The following is a 20,323-nucleotide window of genomic DNA, read 5'->3' on the forward strand; positions in this document are numbered from 1 at the left end:
AGTGCTACAACAATATTTTTTACATTTCAGGATTACACTATTTATTTATTCAATATTGCTTTTCCAAGGCCTATGAAGCTGAAGTTATAAAAAACTGGAAGTGTCGATATGAAAATGGCCATGAAGGATTTTGAAAGGAAAGTTAATCGAGAGATATGTCTACGAGTGGAAAGCAGTTGGATATTGAGTTTGCACTTGATTTCAGTAACGGAGATGGAAGATGACCAACAGTTTAAAATTAAGCGGGCGGATTTATTTTGAATCAATTCTAATTTGTCTATATAGGAGAGAGTATGGGGTCCCAGATTTCACAGGCATGAGAGTACAGGAAGGATATAGGTTTGAAAGCAGAGATGTCTGGTGTGATGGGTGGAGTTTTTAAGGTTTTGACAAAGAAAAAAAAAAGAGTTTTTGGAAACACTTATGAAAGACGTAATCAACATGGAGGTTCCAATGGAGGTCGGCAGAAATAATTATACCCAGATATTTGTAATAGGAAACCTCATCGATTAGAGAATTATTGATAGAGTAAGAAGAATCGAGAGGGAAAAAGTTTGATAAAAGATCTTTTACAAAACTTGAAAAAAAAACCAATAAGCCTATTGGTTACAATGTGACGATACATCTAATGCTGGCATTACACTACAAAATTCTCAAAGGGAAATTGTGATGGAACATTGCATACAATCTCCCATTTTGGAAACAATGCACCTAAAGGTCTGTCAGATGGCGTAGTTGTGAGTTCCTATAAAAAGTGATGTACAAATGGTAAATGGTATATAACATGGAGCGTTTCTCCTCCGGGGTGCATTGATGATGCAGGATACAGATGACTATTGGGCATTGTTATTCATGAATGCAAGGGCTCATCTGGGCACCTACTATCCAGGCAATTTTATTATTATTTACATTTTAACTAGTTAGGTTAGGGGACATTAGAAGTGGGGCCCAAATGTATTACTAAACAATAAAACGTTATCCTGTCATTTAGTAACGGTAAATAGTCCCCATCTTCACACGCACACACAATTCAGTTGTTTTCCTCTGTAAAACTGCACAACTGCCACTTGTACAAAGGTAATTTTCCTACCCATTTAGTGCTCTTATTCCTATTCTGTTCCACATGTGTGGTTCCTGCATTTCATCTCCTTATCGCACTCCATTATTTTATATCCCATCTCCCCCACACTGTTTACAACAACTTTCCTTCTTGTAGAACCTGGCTAAATGGCCAAACCCCCAACATCTGGAGCATTGAAGAGGCTTTACATACTCCTTCATGGCATATCATAACCAATCACAATTTATTACTCTCTTCATTGTCAGACTCTAAGGTAAGGTAATTAGATGTATAAATATATTTCGTCTGGATGTTAATTTGTCCCAAGTTCTCTTCTGCTCTGGAAGAAAATCAACTTTGGCAAATCACGCAATATTGGATCACATGTAGAGCTGAATGCAATATCAAGATTTTCCAGCTGTGGCGATGGTGCAGGCCGTACTGTTGGATGCAGGGACCCCAGGACAAGGGTCATGAATTTACTATTTTGTACACTTAATTAGCATATCTACAACTATCAAACTGCACATGCACCTCATAAACATTCCTCTGAAGAACTTCTAACAAATTGGTGCATGATATGGATTGATCTGTGATTTTGATAGCTATGCACCCTATGTATAAAAATACTAACAGCACACACCGCAAATTATTGGCAAACAGTTTATCCTAGAGGCATACTTCCAATTAGAAAAAGTATCTAAGTAACATATAGACCACAGATATGGGGTGGATCAAATGAAAAGTGAATATTTGTTATAATTTGGTTTATTTTTGTATGAGTGTGACAAAACTTTGTGTAGAGGTAAGGAACCCCTACTGCAGAATAGATTTGCCCCTGGTGGTCGTGCTGAATCACGTAATATGTGCTGGCGGTCGGCCGGCAGTATTGTTCAACAGGCAATCTGTTTTGCATCTGTGACTGCGGAATTGTTGCGAGTAAAAAAGAGCAAAGTGGTGTTATCATCAGTTTTTAATGACAGAAGGAGTTGCCAGTTTGTGAAGTGCTCAGAATAGGTCAGAGGCTTTGAAGATGATGTCACTCTCTACTATACATGCAATGGTCTTAACAACTGGCTGATGCAAAGATCAATTCAGGAAAGAAAATTCAATAGCCTCTGCAGGGAAGCAAACCCACATCCTATCACTTACTGGGTGAGCACATTAGACCACTACACACGCTACCAATGCAATGAGTCTCTTTCCTTACTGCTCATGTGCACTGTTAGACTTTGGCCTGAGTTAGGTGTGATGTAGGTGTACAGTCTCATTCAGTGCACACAAACTCTAAGGAAAGAGACTCATTGCCTTTGTAGCATAGTGGTCTAGCGTGCTCACCTGACAAAGTGCACATGGGTTTGATTTCCTGCAGAGGCAGTTGAATTTTCTTTCCTGAATTTCTTTTCATCAGCCAGTTGTTAAAACCTTCATAGGTCAGACCACTCATGTTCTAAAGTCAGCCATGATTTAATTAAACACATACATTTACTTCTATTACAAGAACGTTATACTGACATTTTTTAAAACACATCTGACTGGCTATCAATTACAAAGAAATCTTATGCATAATGAAAAAAAGTTGAAATATTTCGATTTTTTATATAAAACATTTCATTAGAAAATATTTTTAGCTGTCAATTCAAGATGTTTTGGTTTTGTTTCCTAATGTTACATTTCAATAGTTTTTTGTCACTATGATTGGCTCTGCTTGGACATTAGTCTTTATTTTATACTTATGATTGAACTTTTATGTTGCACTGAACTTAACATGGTGAACTGAACATAACTTCAACATTGTGATTATTTCTCAATCATATTACAATTTTTCAGAATGGAATTGATCATTCTATTGATGATTCATTGATTGAGAAGACTTCATCTGACTGTCCATCTGTTACAGAACTCGTAAGTCTTCCTTTTTCTTATGTGTTTTCTGCTGTATTATGCAATTAAGATTTTCACCTCACTTACACAGATTGAGATACATCTACCTTGTCTTGAGTAAATTTTGCTCTCTATTGTGCTTATTTTTTTAAAAAAGTTCACATAGAGGTTTTTGCTGTGCGAAACTTTTCTTGTCCTGTTCACTTCATTTTTCAATTAAGTTAATTTTTCATGTCTACGAATCGCTTTACTTTCAATCAAAATAACGATGAATAACTAAGAGTATTGCAGCAAACTATTCTGAGTTTTCTTTTTTCAGATTCTCTAAACTTTTAATTCAAACTGGAAAATTTTTCAAATTTACACTTAAGTGTATAAGAATTTAGAGATTCTAACTTGTATGGAAAAACTCTGTTAATGACATAATTCAAAACATTTTTACCCCCATCAACAAAGTTGGGACCCTCTGTACTCGGAATGAAACTTCTTTTGACTGTTACTTGACACTTATTTATTCATTTCAGTCAGACACTTTTCACTCTCTATTATATATTGCATGAACCTGTATTTTCTCTTGTGTGTGTCAAGTTCTTCTAACTGCATGTAAAATGCATGAGGTTTGCTATTTCTAATTTTGCATGTAGAGGTCAACATATGTGCAACAAACTGCTCAAGAAAAGCCATCTATACCACCTTCAAAAGAAATAATAGAAACTGGCATTGATGTTAAATCACTGGTAAGTTTCAAATGAACAATATATATATATATTCACATTCCATATTCAAATCATCATACAAAAATTATAATTCAACCTGATATGCAACATCAAGCCGGGTTATAATAATATGGAATTCAATGTATGAAATATTCTTCAATTATGAAATACATAATACATACAGAGTAATTATATAACCAGGCTTGGGAATGAGGGAAATTTTTTTTGTGATAATTGGTTATGATATTTTCTGAATATAGCAACACTTTTGGGGGGTGCAGTGTTTCCCACAAATTATTGAAGAAAAAACTTTTTTAATTAGAGTAAAATTCTCTTACTCTACACATGTAAAGTGGAATTTTCTGCTACAGTTCACTGTCCTGAAGTCATGCAAAACAAGTCATTTGTACCTATGTGTAGTACTATCTTTTGTATTACCACCTATCCAGAAAGGTAGTGGAATGAGTGAAAACAGATCTGATATGATCAGGAAAACCAAATTAAATGATATGAAGTTTTCTCTGTCATAGCTATACTCTGGAATGATAGATCAAATGTGCCAAGTTCTGCTCGGTGAAAGCCGGAAAGGGATAAAATAATGAACAATAATACAAATTTTTACCCCCACAATGAAAATCACTATTACTTTTTTAAAATGATTCTTCACTTGTAATTAAATAAATTATCTCAACAAGTTTTAAAGATCAAAAAGCCAAAAAAGTACATATTCTTATATTTTCAGTCAAAAAATATGAAGAATCAGCTAGCAAATATTTCATGAAACACACTTGGATTGTTTGAAAACAAAAAAAATTATTTTTACATAAAAAATATTAATATGACTGCATACTTCTTTGAATTTAATTCTAATCTAATGGATTTCAATTTTTTTTCTTTTATAAAAATTCATTTATTGAACTACATAAGTAGATTTAAAAAATCATATTTCCATGTCATATTTTCTGAGGTGGAATTTGATATACAATGAAATCTTGCTACAACAATACTCAAACAAGGATAGATCCATCTGCAATGATAATTTTACGAATTTTGTTTGAAATTGCCTTTAGTCTAATATTGAACTCAATTCAATGATATTCTTTACAGGGGCAAATCCTTCCATTACAATATTTTTAGGATATTTCAAAACTGTTACAACAATATTCTTCTCATAATCACTTAAAAAATCACCTTAAATATATTTTTAAGTTACTCACCAGTGTTTGTTTTTTCAAGGATGTTTAATAACATCTGTATATTTTTACAATTTATACCATCAAAAGTGTTGATGAAGTTGCCTTGAAGCTACTTTCTGTGTAGTCTGTGTCTTTGAAGGTTGGAACAACTAACTGAATTTTATTCATCATCTAATCAAATAGAATTTTTTGCCGCAAAAAAAAACCCTTTTTAATGCATTTTATTGTGGTACTAATAATGTCAATTAAGAAAAAATGGCAACAACAGCATGAATTTGGTGGCGCCTGATGATAATGCTACCTCTCAATAAATGGCAGCTGTTCTGTAACAATATTTTATTGGTCTGCAGAGTATTGTTATGTCACAAGGTTTCACTTTGTATCTTGATTGAAAAACTTTTTTTTTAATCTCTTTTTGAAAAACTTGATGGAAAATCTCTTCTTTTTTTTTCAATTTTTTTTTCCACTGAGAAATGACATTCTATTTATTTTTGTTGCATTTCTTAAATACAAACACAAAATCTACAACAGACAAATTGTCCAATGAGGTCGCTGAAAAAAAGATGCTCATAAAAAATATGGATGTCAAATATAGCTAAACTACAGCAACCTAAAATAAGATCGTATATCATGAAAAAAACTTAATTAATATAATTAAATATATATATACACACTGCCCACAAAAAATACTATGGTTGTCTTATCTAAGTATGGATAACTTCTCGACTTTAATCTTTTTTATGGGATGCATTTTTAAATATGATGCATTCCACCCACAGTTTTCAGTATGATTGATTTCAATATTGATGGTTTCCTTCAGAATCATCAAGTATTTTGATGATTCTGAAATATATTTTACGCACGTCTCCCTCACTTTATGCAGTTTCACTTTACACGATTTCACTATAACACAATTTTAAAAAGTTGATTTTAGGAATTGCAATTGCAAAATTTTGCTTGGAGTTTAACTTTAATCCAAAAATGGGTTTGCGAATTGTATATGTATAACATGTATGACAAAATGCATTGGCTTTGATGTAGCAGAGATAAATATAAGAGAAATTTTTAGATACAACTCACCTGTTTGGTAACGCATTGACAATGGCATGAGAAATTTAATCAAAAATAGCAATTCCTGTGGAACTGGAATTTGCATATTTGCGAGAAATATGCAGAATTCTCTGGCTTTGCTACGAAAGTTTTTATAAGGAGACAGAAAATGCTGCTTGTCAGCCAAATCTTGACAGTTTCATTAAAAAGAGTTACCAACCTATCATACTAGGCTCTTTCCAGGAATGAAAACATACGCACTCATCAGAATCAATCAGAAGTAGTGAAGACAGAAAAAGTATTAATTTAATTCATTCATATCGCCTAAATTCACAGGATTTATTCACAAGTTTGAATAATTCATTTAAAAAAAATCCTTTGCTGTTGGGTTCAATTTTTTTAATTTGTGTGAAGAAAACCAACCCCTGTCCCTATCTGTCCTATGTTAAATTTAACTCTCTTGACGCGATTTTGTCTTACATGACAGTTTTGCAGAACCAATTAATCACATAAAGTGAGGGATGCCTGTATATATGAATATGTATGAAAAATATTTTTTTTACTTTATGACAATGTTTTTCAAACTTTCTGAACCAAAGAACCAGTAAAATATTTAAAAAAATTTGATAGACCACTAGCTTATAGTATGTTCTTTTATTTGAACCTATATGAATTCATTCAATTCGAATTGAATATCAATTCCTTTTGCAGACCACCTGTCTAATCTTTGTGGACCATAGATTGAGAAACCCTGCTCTACGATGAAAAATGTTTCTTAAAAAAACCATTTTAACATAGTTTCCTGCAGTTTTTTCAAATAATCTTATAAAACTCTACTAATAATCAAGAGTTTTGCAAAAAAGAAAAGTAATAATTAAAGTTATTATTGCTCAATTTTACACCAGAAAGTTGACTGTTAGTTGTGAAATGAAAAATACTGCAAGTCATTGTGGTACCAAAGTTTCCTGAGAAAGGCATTAGAACTACTTGAGCAACAATTTTGAGAACATTTTAATTTCTGAAACTACAAGTGCTCCTGTTTATCACTTCAGGGTGAGGACTTCACAATGAAAATAATAATAGAAAATTTCCTCAACTAGAAATTTTTCCACATTGGAAATAAAATTGACTCTTCAAATGAGATTTTTCAACTGGCAGAACATCTTGAGCAGGATTCAAGGGGTCTGTAAACTTGTCTCCAATAAAAAAAGAATTGATGTGAGTAGCACTGTAAATTAGCTAAAATATTGTTCTCTGGAGTTACTAAAGTGCTAAACTTACATTGAAAGAATGCAGGTGTCAGCGGGACATGACTGAAGTGTTTAAATTTTTCAACAGGAGGGATTTTATGGACCATGAATTATTAATATGCCGGGGACACCAGTATCGATTGGTAAGGGAAAACTCCAGGTTGTGTGGTGTCGCAGGGAATTTTTTTCTAATAAGGTTGTGAATAAATGGAATAGCTTACTCTTGGGGGTAGTGAATTTTAATACAATTGGCATGTTTAAAAAGAAATATAATAAACATAACTGTCCATACTTATCTAGGACAACCATAAATATTTTTTATGGGCAGTGTATTATATTTTATCATGTATGTATATATAGTTTTAGTTTTTATAATAGCACTTTTAATTAGGTTGCTGTATTTTAGTAATATATGACATCCATATTTCTTATGGGCATCTTATTTTTTAACCACCTTGTTGGGCACTTTGCCTGTTATGGCCTTGTATTTGTATAAATATTTGAAAAAATTGCCTGTTTTATCCATACAATTTCTCATAAATGTAACAAAATTAACTCTCACAAATTATTTGCACTATTTCTTTGACAACTGACCTTGCACGAACTCTCTTAACCCATTCGTATGTTTGCACCTGTAAAAACTATGATGGCTGTTTCAAATATGGGAAGTTTTCTTCCGTACTTATTAGAAATTTTTTCATAGGAACTTTTTGTAGTATGAGAAAACCTCAAAGAATTGATCACCAATTTTAAACTGCTTGTTTTTTGTTCTAGTACTAATCATGATAGTTAAACTAATATTTATTGCATGATTAAATATGTGCTGTAGAAATCAAGTTACTCAAGGCATGCCGATGAAGAGCGTGACATTTCTCCTAACAGAGAATCTATTAGTACAGGAGTTGACATCAGAGCTCTAGTGAGTGCCAGGTTAAAGTAATCTATTCATAAAATTGTGATTTTTTTTTTTTTCCTCTTCATGTCTAGTTCTGTATTCTGTATTTTCCAACAGAAATACTAACTCTTATTTTTTTAACAAATATCTATGTAATGAAAAGAAAATGTGTGATTGTTTTAACCCTAGATAACTAAACTTAAATCAGTGTTACTCAGTAGTCTATTAGATGAATATTTAGTTATCTAGGGTTAATGGGCTTTCATGAAAATTCACCTTTAGTTTTGTAATTTTTTTAATTTTTGTGTATTATTAATGTAGAGAGTTATGAAACTAAATGAAAATAATGTAATCGACTGACAGTCCTACACATATACAGTGTATTTCATGAAAAGCGTCAAAACTGGATATAAATTTAGTTTATTCCAAAATTAATGTAAAATATATATTACAAATTTTAAAAACAAAAAAATTCAGTTGCAATAGTATCCCTCAATAAAGGCAGCAACAATAGTTTTGGTAAAATGGTTTATGAATGTTCAAGGTGGAGGAGTGGTGTGTTCTCACAGAATAAAATACATGATTGAATAAATGTATTTACGAAGATATTTTTGCAAAACTTGAAAAATGTATATAAAGCACATCAAGTGTGTTACAGTGCATAGCACCACTACATCACAAAACTTTATGCATTTATTGATATGTTACTATTTTTTTATAAAGCTCCAGTAATACATCCTTATTTTTTGTGAATGAAGGGACTGTAGCAACCACACCTTTTTTCTACCCATATCTGCTTTTGTCTTTTACTTTTAAACTCTACACCACCCAGGCTCTGTTGACATTTGTCAATTTCAGCCATAAAATAAAAATTAGAGGGTTAGTCTGCAAGCTATGAGGAGAGATTTGTACTCCCAAAGATTCTATACCAAAGTGGTGAATCAATGTAAATTGAAGTCTGACATCCAGTTATTTGTACAGAAAGATGGAAGGGAAAAAAATGAGAAGCATTCTGAAAAACTTTTTGCCTAAAAGATATAACATTTTGCTAGTGGTTTTGATAATCACACTGTTAAAATTCAAGTTAATTTCCATCGGGCCTATAAACTTTCATATTGAAAGTGATGTAAGCCCATAGAGTTACACGACCCACCCTGGAGGGTATACACTATTATATGAGGATTGATGTATGCAGCAACAATCCAGCCCAGCTCGAGAGGCTAAGTAAATCATTGCTTGCGATTTAAGGTCTAAAAAATAAAAAAATCAAATTACTAGTGTGACTCATAACTATGTGATTTTATCTGGTCTATTAGGTCATTAGTGTGACTAGCACTAAAACCTCATGCAAGTGACACTTGTAGGTATTTTCAAGTTATAGGTAAAATTTGCAAACTGACTATTGAATGTGAACTAATGGTACTTTTCTTTGATTATATGAAAATATAGTAATTTATTTCACCACAATAATCTAATAGAGAAAGTATGTTTATTTTTATTTGAAGTATTTTTATATCATTATAAATATTTTAAAATTTGCAAGTGGTTCAAAAAATGTTTCACAAAATTACACTATTAGTTACAATTAAAGAAAAAATTATCATTCTTGTATTATTCCTCACAGCATTATATCATATATACTTTCTCATTTCAGAAATCTAGTTTCACAAAAACAGATGAAGATCATCAAAGCAGTTTTCAAGAAGAAGTCAAGCCTTCAATTGACCGTGCGAAAGTGCAAAGGACTTTCAGTCAGGTATTTGTTTTTTTATTCTTCCAGAGAAAAAAAATTTCTGCATTTTATAATGCATTTTTTTTTTTCAAAAACAGTGTGAATATTTCAGTTTGTCCCACATGAATACATGACCAGATGGGATTGAAATTTAAAGACACAAATTATTATAATTTTTTTATTTCAAAGTGAAAATTTTGATCATTTCAATGCTTTATATAGTTATCAGTTTTATTTAATTTTGATTGATTGATGAATTTTTTTATATGTACATATATTGAGAGAAAGGATAGTGTTATGTTATTATATTTGGATTACATTTATATATATATATATATGCCAATAAAATTTTAAATTTATCGTTAAGTGAGGGAAAAGGAGGGAGATGAAGGGAAATGGGTATATCCAAACTATTCAGGTTCACTGAAATCGTAAAATATCAAAGAAACCACATTAAAAATCAAATAAAACGATGACACAGTAAGACATACCAGACAACAGTTATTAAAATACTACTCGTTCATTTAATCTATCATCCAAATTACTTAGTTAGGGGGCCCCATTGATCATATTTTTAAAACATCAAATGGACGTATTCAAAACTTGTATCACATTCACAACATATTCGCTTAAATGAGAAAGGTAAACCCAACGATAGGTCACAATCTAGATTGTAGAGATCACAAGTCTTGGGGTTTCTGAGGGGCTGCTGATATTCAACAACGGTTGATAGTCCCACAGTAGCAGAATTCCCAGTGGATGAGAACCAAAAACGTTAACATATGTGCGAGTTGACTTGTGCAGGATGAGCCTATGCCCAAGCCAAAATGGAATTGTCCAGGCACTGAAAGAGTGTCAGAGGATGTAGAGATTGGGGTTGGACACAAAGATATTCATCATTGTAGAATCCCTTCACTTATAGGAGTTTGGCTTTTTCGTTCCCACAGGCATCACATAACTGAAGAGCTGATCCAGATTGTAGAAGACTCTCATCACCGTGGGTCTTTTTCCCAGCAAGGGTATCGACATGAATCAAATAGACACAATCACTTAGTGGAAGAACATGATCTTGCTGTCGAAGACCACATACTAGAAGAACATGATCTCGTTATTTTCCATAGTTGACTTCGGGGGGGGGGGGGAGGTATAGTTGGTTAGAACATATACAATTTTCTATTCATACATATTGTATGGGACTTTAATAAAAAATCTTTGAGTAGCCAGAATGTGCTAATGAATTGTTGGGGCCAGATGCGCAGATTTACAGGAATAGTATTGCTGAGGGTATCATCCCAAGGGATTAGAAGCTTGCTAATGTGGTTCTGATATTTAAAAAGATTAGCAGAGAAGTTGTGCCCACAATTATCGTGCAATTAGTTTGACTAGCTCTCTCTCAAAAATTTTGGAAATTATTATTAAAAGGCAATTAGTGAAGTGAATAGACGAGGATGCATTGTCTGATAATCAGCATGGGTTCAGAAAGGGGAAGTCATGTATAACCAACTTTCTCTGCTTCTATGATCACATGACTAAGGCTTTGGGTAAGGGCAAAAATGGTGATGTTATTTATTTCGATTTCTAGAATTCATTCGATCTGGTCCAACATGGTAAACACTCTTGAAACGTTCACACGAGACTGGGATTAAAGGCAACTTGTGTGTGTGTGTGCTGAATTGGATAGAATCATGGTTAAGAGATAGGTCACAACGGGTTATGGTAAACAGGGAATTTTCTGTTTGGACAGGTGTCACAAGTGGAGTACCTCAAGGAAGTGTCCTTGGCCCCATACACTTTTCACTTTTTATTGATAAGCTTGATCAGAGTCTCGATGGGATTGTTAGCAAATTCAAAGATGACATGAAGCTGATAAGGGTCATCGAGAATCAATGCAATAAGGAGTTGCTCCAGACTTACTTAAACAGGATTCCAGCATGGGCCAATCAATGGAGTGTGACGTTTAGCATTAACAAGTGCATGGTCACTCATTTTGGTTTGAACAACCCATGTATTCATTTACAAGTTAAATGCTGTCACTATCCATGCTACAACTAAGGTCCACGGATGATGTCTTCATTCATCTTCACATCAGCCAGCTCTTGAAAACCTTTGTATGCAACTATGGTCACCTATTTGGAAATTCTCATTGATGAGCGGCTTAGGTTTCCTGAACATTGTTTAGTGTTGACCAAAAAAAGTGAATAGAATGCTTGGTTTGATTTTCAGACATGTCTCTTTGCGTTCTAAAGTCATTCTTCCTGCTTTTCCGAGGCTTAGTTTGTCATGAACTAAAATATGCTGTAATGTTTTGGAGACTATACCTACAGAGGGACATAGATTTGGTTTAGTGGGGGCAGGGAACAGCTACACATGCCCTTGTTGGCATACAGGGCTTGAGTTATAAAATTAAACTTCATTTTTTGAATGTGTTTACATTGGAGGAGAAAACAGGTGTGTGGGGGGGGGATATGATAGAAATGTTAATAATTTTCAACAGGATGAATAGGATGGACCATGAATTGTTAATAAGCCATCAATTGACTGGATTGACAAGGGGACACCAGTATTGATTGGTAAGTGTCCGAGTAGTGTGGTGGTATGATGCGCATCTACCACCATGAAGGTTGTTGCCATCACGGTCCTAGGTTCTAACCCAGGGAAGAATATAGATATTTTTCCTAATGAGCTTGAGGCGACTACTGATGGATGGCACCTTCATTTTCAACCCAACTCATTAATGACTGTAAAATGCAATATAGCCAGAATTGTTGTTTGGTGAAGTAGTGAGTATCAATTGGTAAGGGATAATTCCAGCTTGTGGTGTGACAAGGAATTTTTCTCTAATCGGGTTATTAATAAATGGAATAGCTTAACCCTGGGGGTGATAAATTCTAACACAATTGGCATGTTTAAAAAGAAATACAATAAACATGTTGGAGTAAATTGAGTACAAAGATTAAATCAAGTATTATTTATTTTTATTTTTTAAGTCCTGCATTTATGACATGTTTTCTCATAGTTTCCTCATTTAATTCAATTTTACCGATTAGTAGAAAAATTAGTTACAAAGTGTGGAATTATGTGCATATAATTGATATAATATTTCTTCAGGACAACTATACAACATGCATAAAATCACCATGATGAAACAAAAAATAAAATTCAATTAAAAAAACTGGCAAGTTTATATACCAATTTCAAACAAAAGTTTATCCTCTTCGCTCTCTACTTCAGTTTCAATAGTTTTAAATTGTTTTTAATGATTCTTTTTAAGCTGAGACCTGAGGTACACATATGTGTACCTAATTAAAATGGTCCTAGTAAAGATATCGAGTCAAATTAATTGATTAATTTTTAGAAAAAAATTCTTTTTAAAAGGCATTTGGCATTTTGACATACAATAAACAAATCAATTTCTTTTTGATAGTCAGCTTTTGCTAAAGTGTGAAGAGATTACATATCACATTGCTTGCTTAAAATAAAGTAGAATTGTTAATAAAAGGTGCTGCACTTTTTTTCTCTAATTATTTTTCCCCTGTATCATTCATCTTATGCTTAATGTGAATATTGTTGATAATTCTTGAAATTATGAGCAAGCATTCTTTTTCAGACTGCGCCTGATGATTCATGTTTGTGTAAAATTTGTTCAAAACATGTTTATCAAATGGAAAAAATGAAAGCTGAAAGAAATGTTTTCCATAAAAACTGCTTCCGCTGCAAGGAATGCAATAAATTACTGAAGTGAGTTTTGGCATTCACCTTATCATGCATCTATCTTATTTCCATTAATCAGTAAATTAATTCGAAATCCATTTCTGAAAGAAATGAAGAAAATCGGGGACAAAAATATTTTATATGCATAAAATATAAAACACTGTATGCATAATAATACATAATTTTTACATTTGTTTCTTGAATGCCCATATAATTTCTGTTTATATAGCGTCAAAAGAATTGTAGTGTCACACACGCTGAAGCCACATGATTTCAACCAAGTCCATTTTAAAATCATAGTGAAATGTCTTCTGTTGTTTTTGATTATGCCATTTTGCCAATCTTTCATCATCATTCTATCTCAATAATGCTAATAAATTTATAAATGCTCATGAATTTGAACACACACACAAAATAGTTTTGTCACATCTCTTATATCAAGTAATGTCATTTTCACAAAATATAGCTAAGATATGCCATTACATTTTTGCCTGTAGTTTTTGAAGTTTGTTCGCCATGGAATTCAGTATTTTTTACTGTAGAGAAATGCTTTCCAAAGTGGGCAACCGTCTAGACGGAGATGGAACATGCCTGGGGGTGATAATAGTTATGGATACAATATAGGATCCCATGGGATCATTGAAGGAGGGAGGAGGTGATGAGAAAAATTTTTCTGAGTAGTAGGGGTGGGCTATGAACAAAAAAGTTTGGGATTTGGGAAACCAGAGATGCTGTTCAACTCTAATTTATCTGGGTCCTGGGATACATGTTATTGGAGACATCGGAGTGTGAAAGTGGTTCCCTCTCAAAAAAATTAAAGTATAGTCCCCCAATCATTTATTGGTATCTCTGTGAATCAAATAAATAATTCCTTTTTAAAAACATGTTCAATCCAAAGGTTCATTAAGAAAAAGGTTAATTTTTGCCAGCTTATAACTAGGTTCTTTCCCTTTCATTGTCTACTGGTAGAGAAAGCTTGCAAAAAAATCCACTGATGGATTTTCCATTTCCAAAAACCATAGCTCTTTCAATAATATGTAGGTTTTGATTAAATTCATAAAACGAATGATTCTGATGATTATCTTCTGTGATTCATATAAATCCTTGTAAAGCAATTTCTAGGTGCAATGGTTTTCTTTTCAAAGGTTTTTAACAGCTGGCTGATGTGAAGATATGCGGATTTAAAATCTGATGCATGCATATTTGTGTTGATCATCCTGGCAACAGTTTTTTTTCAAGAGGATAGGCCTTTCAAAGTTTGAAAACCTTAAAAAATTGTATTTAGCTGATTACCACTACACATTTGCGGATTCCAAACCACCAAAGGAGAAACCTGTGGAGGACATGGGAGTCTGTGGTAACCCCCTCAAGAAGATACACAGTATTTTAAAAAAAAAAAAAATTTTTTGGAGTATCCTCATGCCCTCCAAAGTTTGATTCTGTCTACACCCCCGATTTTCGCATTATGAAACAGTCATGACCACATAGCAGCTAGATGACAGAACTGTGGGTATTTAAGCTAGAGCTTTTTACAAATTTGGTTCTTTTTTCCCCCAATGTGATCTCAAATATTTTTAATTTGAACAGACGTTCTGATTTTTTGCAATTTTTCCAGAAAGGCGCATTCCAATCTTGTGGGAGCAAAGCAAATTTATGCCATATAGACACTGTCTTTGAATGCCAGTAGATAGCCGCAAAAGTACCATAATTTCCAGTATGTAACCTGTAGAAAAAAAGACTCTCCGAAATTGGAAAATTTGGTATATGGACCCTCATTCAGGGATGCAACTACATATTTCGTCAGCTTATATTATTCAGTAACCCACAGCTTATATTAATACAATACAGTACAGTACTTCAAAGTAATAAAACTACTTTTCACGGTCACACACACAATCATGATATACAATGTGCGGTAGAAGGCGAGGAAAAAAGAGAAAAAAATTTGGAAGGTTTTATCGTCTCTGAAGTTTTTTTTCTTGGAGCTAGGAAATAACATGTCCTGTGGAACACATGAACTAAATTTTTGTCCTTTTCCAAAAATCGGGGTATTTGATGTGTTATAGCATGTCAGCGGCATCTCTGGAAACTATGCTGTAGAGCAGGGGTTCTCAACAGTCCTTGGGTCTCCTTGTGCACTCGCCTGGGGCTCCGCTGCCGCTCGAGGAAACTGAAAAGAATCAGTAAAATTAAAAAAAATAGTTATAAATATTTTTAAATAGTAAAAATAAGCCAGTAACTTTGATGAATAATTTAAAAAATGGTCTATGGGGCTCCGCCATACAATTTTTTACTTGAAAGGGCTCTGCGAGTCAAAAAGGTTGAGAACCACTGCTGTAATGTTATGTTGTTGTATGAAGTCTTATTGAAGAGAAGCTCACATTTGTGATATAAGGCTGGGAAACCTATTTGGACATCATCATCATCCTGAGGAGGAATAACTCGTAGTATAGAATTTGACAAGCATTTACAGTGCAATCATTCGGATCAAACTCTGATCCTCTAGTGAAAAAATACTCTTATCACTTTGTGAAGCCATAAACTTGGCCACATGGTTACATAACATTGTTCCATATAGAAGTGACAGTACCCTGAATAAGTTAGGAAAAAAATGATTGATGTATGTCCCCATTTACATTTTCAATATATTTTTTTACTCCAAGTCTAACCCGTTTGTTGTTCCTACAAGGGGGAGGGGCAAATTTTCTTTTGCAAATTATACTTTATAAAACAGTTTGATAAAATTTACCTATTGGAATTTTTATTTGAGCTAAAAAAAATATATATATATAGTAAGATTTGGTTCTCACTTGAAGCAGAATGTTTTAAATCAAGTATGTATGATATGTCAAATGTAGCTTCCTGGTGAATCCAACTTTGCTCAAAAAAACATTTTATAGAAGCTGAAAACATGGGCGGAGATACGGTGGGGGGGGGGGGAGGCATTTGGAGCATTGCCCCCCCCCCTCCAGCATCAAAGGTGGAGACTACTGATCTAATGTATATGCGTATATATGAATTGACATAATCATCATCGGGCCCCCAGACTCTCACGTTTATCTCCGCCTATGGCTGGAATCTGCATGGTTATGTTAATTTGATTTTTTTTTTCCTTCATGCATGAAATTCTGATGTAACAATACTCTGTGAGCAAAGAAAAAACATCATTGCAGGGAGAATATTGTTATGTCAAGAGGCAGCATTATCAAAACACGCCACCAAATTTATGATAGTGTTGACATCTATACTGAATCGGCATTGTTAGTACCACCCAAAAATATATTTATGAGCATATTTATTTGCCATACAAAATTATAATTAATTAGTTAACTAATAAAATTCAGTTATATCAGTGTTTACTCCTGTTATGGGGTTTATAGCATTATACTTCTGTGTACTGCATACAAAGTAACAACTGAAAACTTTGTTAACACTGGGTGATCAGTGTGTGCAAAATATGGATGACTGTTATTAGACAGACTTGGAAGAACAAAAACAGATGATGAATAAAAATATATATTGAAAGTGATTTTGAGCAATATATAAAAAATTATTGTTTTAGCGGTTTCAAAATCTTTTCAGAAAATATTTTTATAAAGGGATTTATGGTAATATAAAGGATATTTTGTATCAAGAGGAGTTTAACATTGAACTATAGGCAATTCAAAACAAGATTTGAGAAATATTCTTTGTAGAGGAATAAACATTTGTATCAAGTGTTGATGCAGTGATGTTCACTGTGAAGGCCTATATGTTTTCAGAAGTGAATGACAATCGAATGTGTCCTTATTTGGTAAAAAAAATAAATGGTTAAATCGGTTGAACTTGCAGAGAATTTTCATTTCATGTGTTGCACAGAAAGTTCTCTTCAGTTGTAAATATAATTCATTTATACTTAGAAACATATAAATGACTAGTTATCACTGATATACATTTTTCGTTAATGATAGGTTACATTATATGGTTGTATACATGATTTACTGTCATTTTAGTTACATTCAATGTCGTACTGTGATCATATTGTTTATGCTATTGTGAAAATTGCATTATTTTTCTTTTTTCCAGTGTTGATACTTACCAATCCAATGAAGGTGATATTTATTGCAGACCACATTTCAAACAGCTTTTTCAACCAAAAGCCCGGTTTGATGGGGAAGATTTAGCACCTAGTGAGATTTTTTTTCCTTTAGAGGTTCTATAAAATGTTTTAAAGCATGAAAAATGCATGCACACGAATACTGAAATTAATTTGTATAGTATCTTTTTTATTTTATAGTATTTTTTCAACCTTTTTAAAACATTAATTAAATACTTTGCATTTTTTACTGGTATATTGTATGAAAAAAAACTCTCATGTATTTTTAAATGAAACTATCTTCTAAGAATATTCTAAATTTTACATTTTATTTAAAAGAAAGTTTTAATAGCAAAGTTATCACTTGAGAAAGGTATATGAATTTTATATAAAATATATTATTTCATAGAATGACTGACCTAGATCTCAAAGAAAATGTTTGTTAAGAAACTTTCATCTTTTCAAAAGGCTTGAAACTGTTCTGGAAGAGATGCTGATATTTTATTTATTGCTTTTCTTTTCCTATAAACTTGGATATTTTTTAACATCATACCTGTTATTTGTTCTATTCCATGATATGTAAGGCATTTCCTTTTCCTGTATAGCATAATTTTTGCATGAATGGGTAGATTCCTTATTTAAAATATTTACCTTTCTAGAATGAAAATAGACTTAACTCTCAGAGAAGTGTTCATGCTATTAACAGATTATTGTATTTTAGTGTGATGCATCAAAATGTATGCCTTGTCTTGATTTTAATGGCTGTCTTTTTTTGCAAGCTGCTACTGTTCATGCAGATGATCTTGATAGTGAAGAAGGTATGCAACAAAGCTCTCATTAATGTTTTAACATGCTGAATGTTTTGTGCTTGTTTGTACCTCTGTGTTCAAAGATTGAGGTATTCTCATGCTTAACTTTTACTAATTGATATGTACTGGCACAAACTGCTTTACATTTCTTTAATTTGTTAAAAGTACTTTTTTTTATACTAAAAATGGAAAAATGTCTGAAAAATATGTTTCCAACTGCAATTTTATATTTTTCTTTAAATATATAACATCTTTTGGATTAAACTTGGGGATGGGGAAGAACATATTTCTTTTGTTTTTACTCTGCTGGTTTTTCATCATCGTTACTGCAGTATACATATCAAATGTTTTTTTTTAAAGTTAGCCATATGTTATGACAGTGATGACCAACCTTTTCCTTACTCATGCCAATAATTTATCATCATTGTTGTCTTTTAGGATTATCAGTTGTCCTGTATATAAAAAAATTGTGCTAACTTTTAGGAGAATTTCCCAACATCTCAAGAAAATTTATTGAATTTGAAAAATATTAATTTTTTCCCTTATTTTCTCTATTGGGCATTTTGTATGAATTGGTATTTTTGAAGTATTAAATATTGTCACTGATTCATAGTATAGGCTTGAAACTTTTCAATAGGGCTATTATATACCAAATAAGCATCAGATAATCATAATTTTTAACACAAAAATTTTTGTAATGAAAATTTCTTTATCTTCAAGTATTTTTCACCACTTTGAAAATTTTTGTGACAAACCTTCATGTGCTATTCTTATTACCATGGGGAACAATGAGTTTGATGCAGGTTGGTCTCTTCATTGCTATAAGAACAAATATGCTAAATAATTGCTGTGTAGTTGATATTATCAATTCATTAATCCTCTGAATGGGAATTTTTTAAAATGCAGTTGCAAGCAGCATCATAATATGGTAATTAAGACATCTGCTTGTTTTTTTCTCATGCTATCAAATATTTCTTACAGTTAATGTCACTTTTAAAAATATTTCAAGTATAATAATATTTTTGAATAGCTCCAGTGCTTTTATTAGTCAGAGTGTAATTCTTAAAAGATTTTTTTATTTTTTTATTTTATTATTTTATTATCTATATTATCACGAAACTTGTATGATCTAACAGAAAAAAATTTTCCCCACGTTTGCAGGAAAACAAAGAAGGAATGAATTAATTATCCGAGAAAACACCCCAGCAGAACTACCACCAGATGTTGTACGATGTAAGTATGTTTAGTTTCTTATTGTATTTTAATGCATATACATCATCAGACCTCTGTATAACTTCTATCACTATTAATTAATGCCACCCTGCTTATAGCATCAGTTTTCAAAGGTCCTTTCCATCATAATTAGGAAATTAGCCTTATTGTTATTGAGTCACCTTGCATTCAAAGTCATTTTTATTCTGTTTCAAGGGGTGCGATTATACCTAGGTATGACTATTAGGTTGTTTAACATAAAATGTTTGATTTGATAGGAAAATTTGCAACAACAACAACTGGGGAAACTGAATTCTATTAAAATTACCACCATTAGATGCCCCATCACTTATCAGCAAATTTTTATTCAATTTCCTTTTGACAAGTATAAATTATCTATCAAGTGCTGTTGTTTAAATTTCATCTCATCTGATTGTATAGAGAAGGCTTTGAGTAGGCAAACTTTAATTTTAATAACCCTTTATATATCCAGAAAGGAATTTTTCCTCTATTAACATTTTTAACCCTTCCAATGTTTTTTTTTTTCTTACTCCTTTCAATGAAATATATTTTTTGTTCTCTAAAGCAAGATTCACCAAAAGTAGAAACCATGTTCTTTAGGAAATGGGGAAAAAGAGATTATTCTAGTTCGATTATTTTTTAATATATGCTTGCAAGTACAGGATATAACTGGACAATGTGGTGTATAGAGATTGGGAGACATGCATGAGGA

General features: G+C 32.4%; 1 protein-coding gene across 17 annotated transcripts in view; it reads left to right on the forward strand.

Annotated features, from left to right (window-relative positions):
* The window catches only part of LOC149085162 (uncharacterized), a 152,415-nt gene that overhangs the window by 81,699 nt on the left and 50,393 nt on the right, over positions 1-20,323 (forward strand). For 7 of the 17 annotated variants that reach the window (XM_089233018.1, XM_089233017.1, XM_089233030.1 and 4 more), the window contains 8 exons: positions 2,891-2,965; positions 3,589-3,681; positions 7,986-8,075; positions 9,706-9,807; positions 13,391-13,521; positions 17,560-17,663; positions 18,349-18,387; positions 19,540-19,611. In XM_089233018.1, coding sequence (XP_089089144.1) covers positions 2,891-2,965; positions 3,589-3,681; positions 7,986-8,075; positions 9,706-9,807; positions 13,391-13,521; positions 17,560-17,663; positions 18,349-18,387; positions 19,540-19,611 — 706 coding nt within the window. The remainder of the gene's footprint in view (positions 1-2,890; positions 2,966-3,588; positions 3,682-7,985; positions 8,076-9,705; positions 9,808-13,390; positions 13,522-17,559; positions 17,664-18,348; positions 18,388-19,539; positions 19,612-20,323) is intronic. The other 10 variants (XM_089233022.1, XM_089233015.1, XM_089233023.1 and 7 more) reach the window with 4 other exon arrangements.

This window comes from Pholcus phalangioides, unplaced genomic scaffold (genome assembly GCF_987345545.1).
Source record: "Pholcus phalangioides strain wild (caught in Gottingen) unplaced genomic scaffold, Ppha-v1.0 ptg000007l_1, whole genome shotgun sequence".
Lineage (NCBI taxonomy): Eukaryota > Metazoa > Arthropoda > Arachnida > Araneae > Pholcidae > Pholcus > Pholcus phalangioides.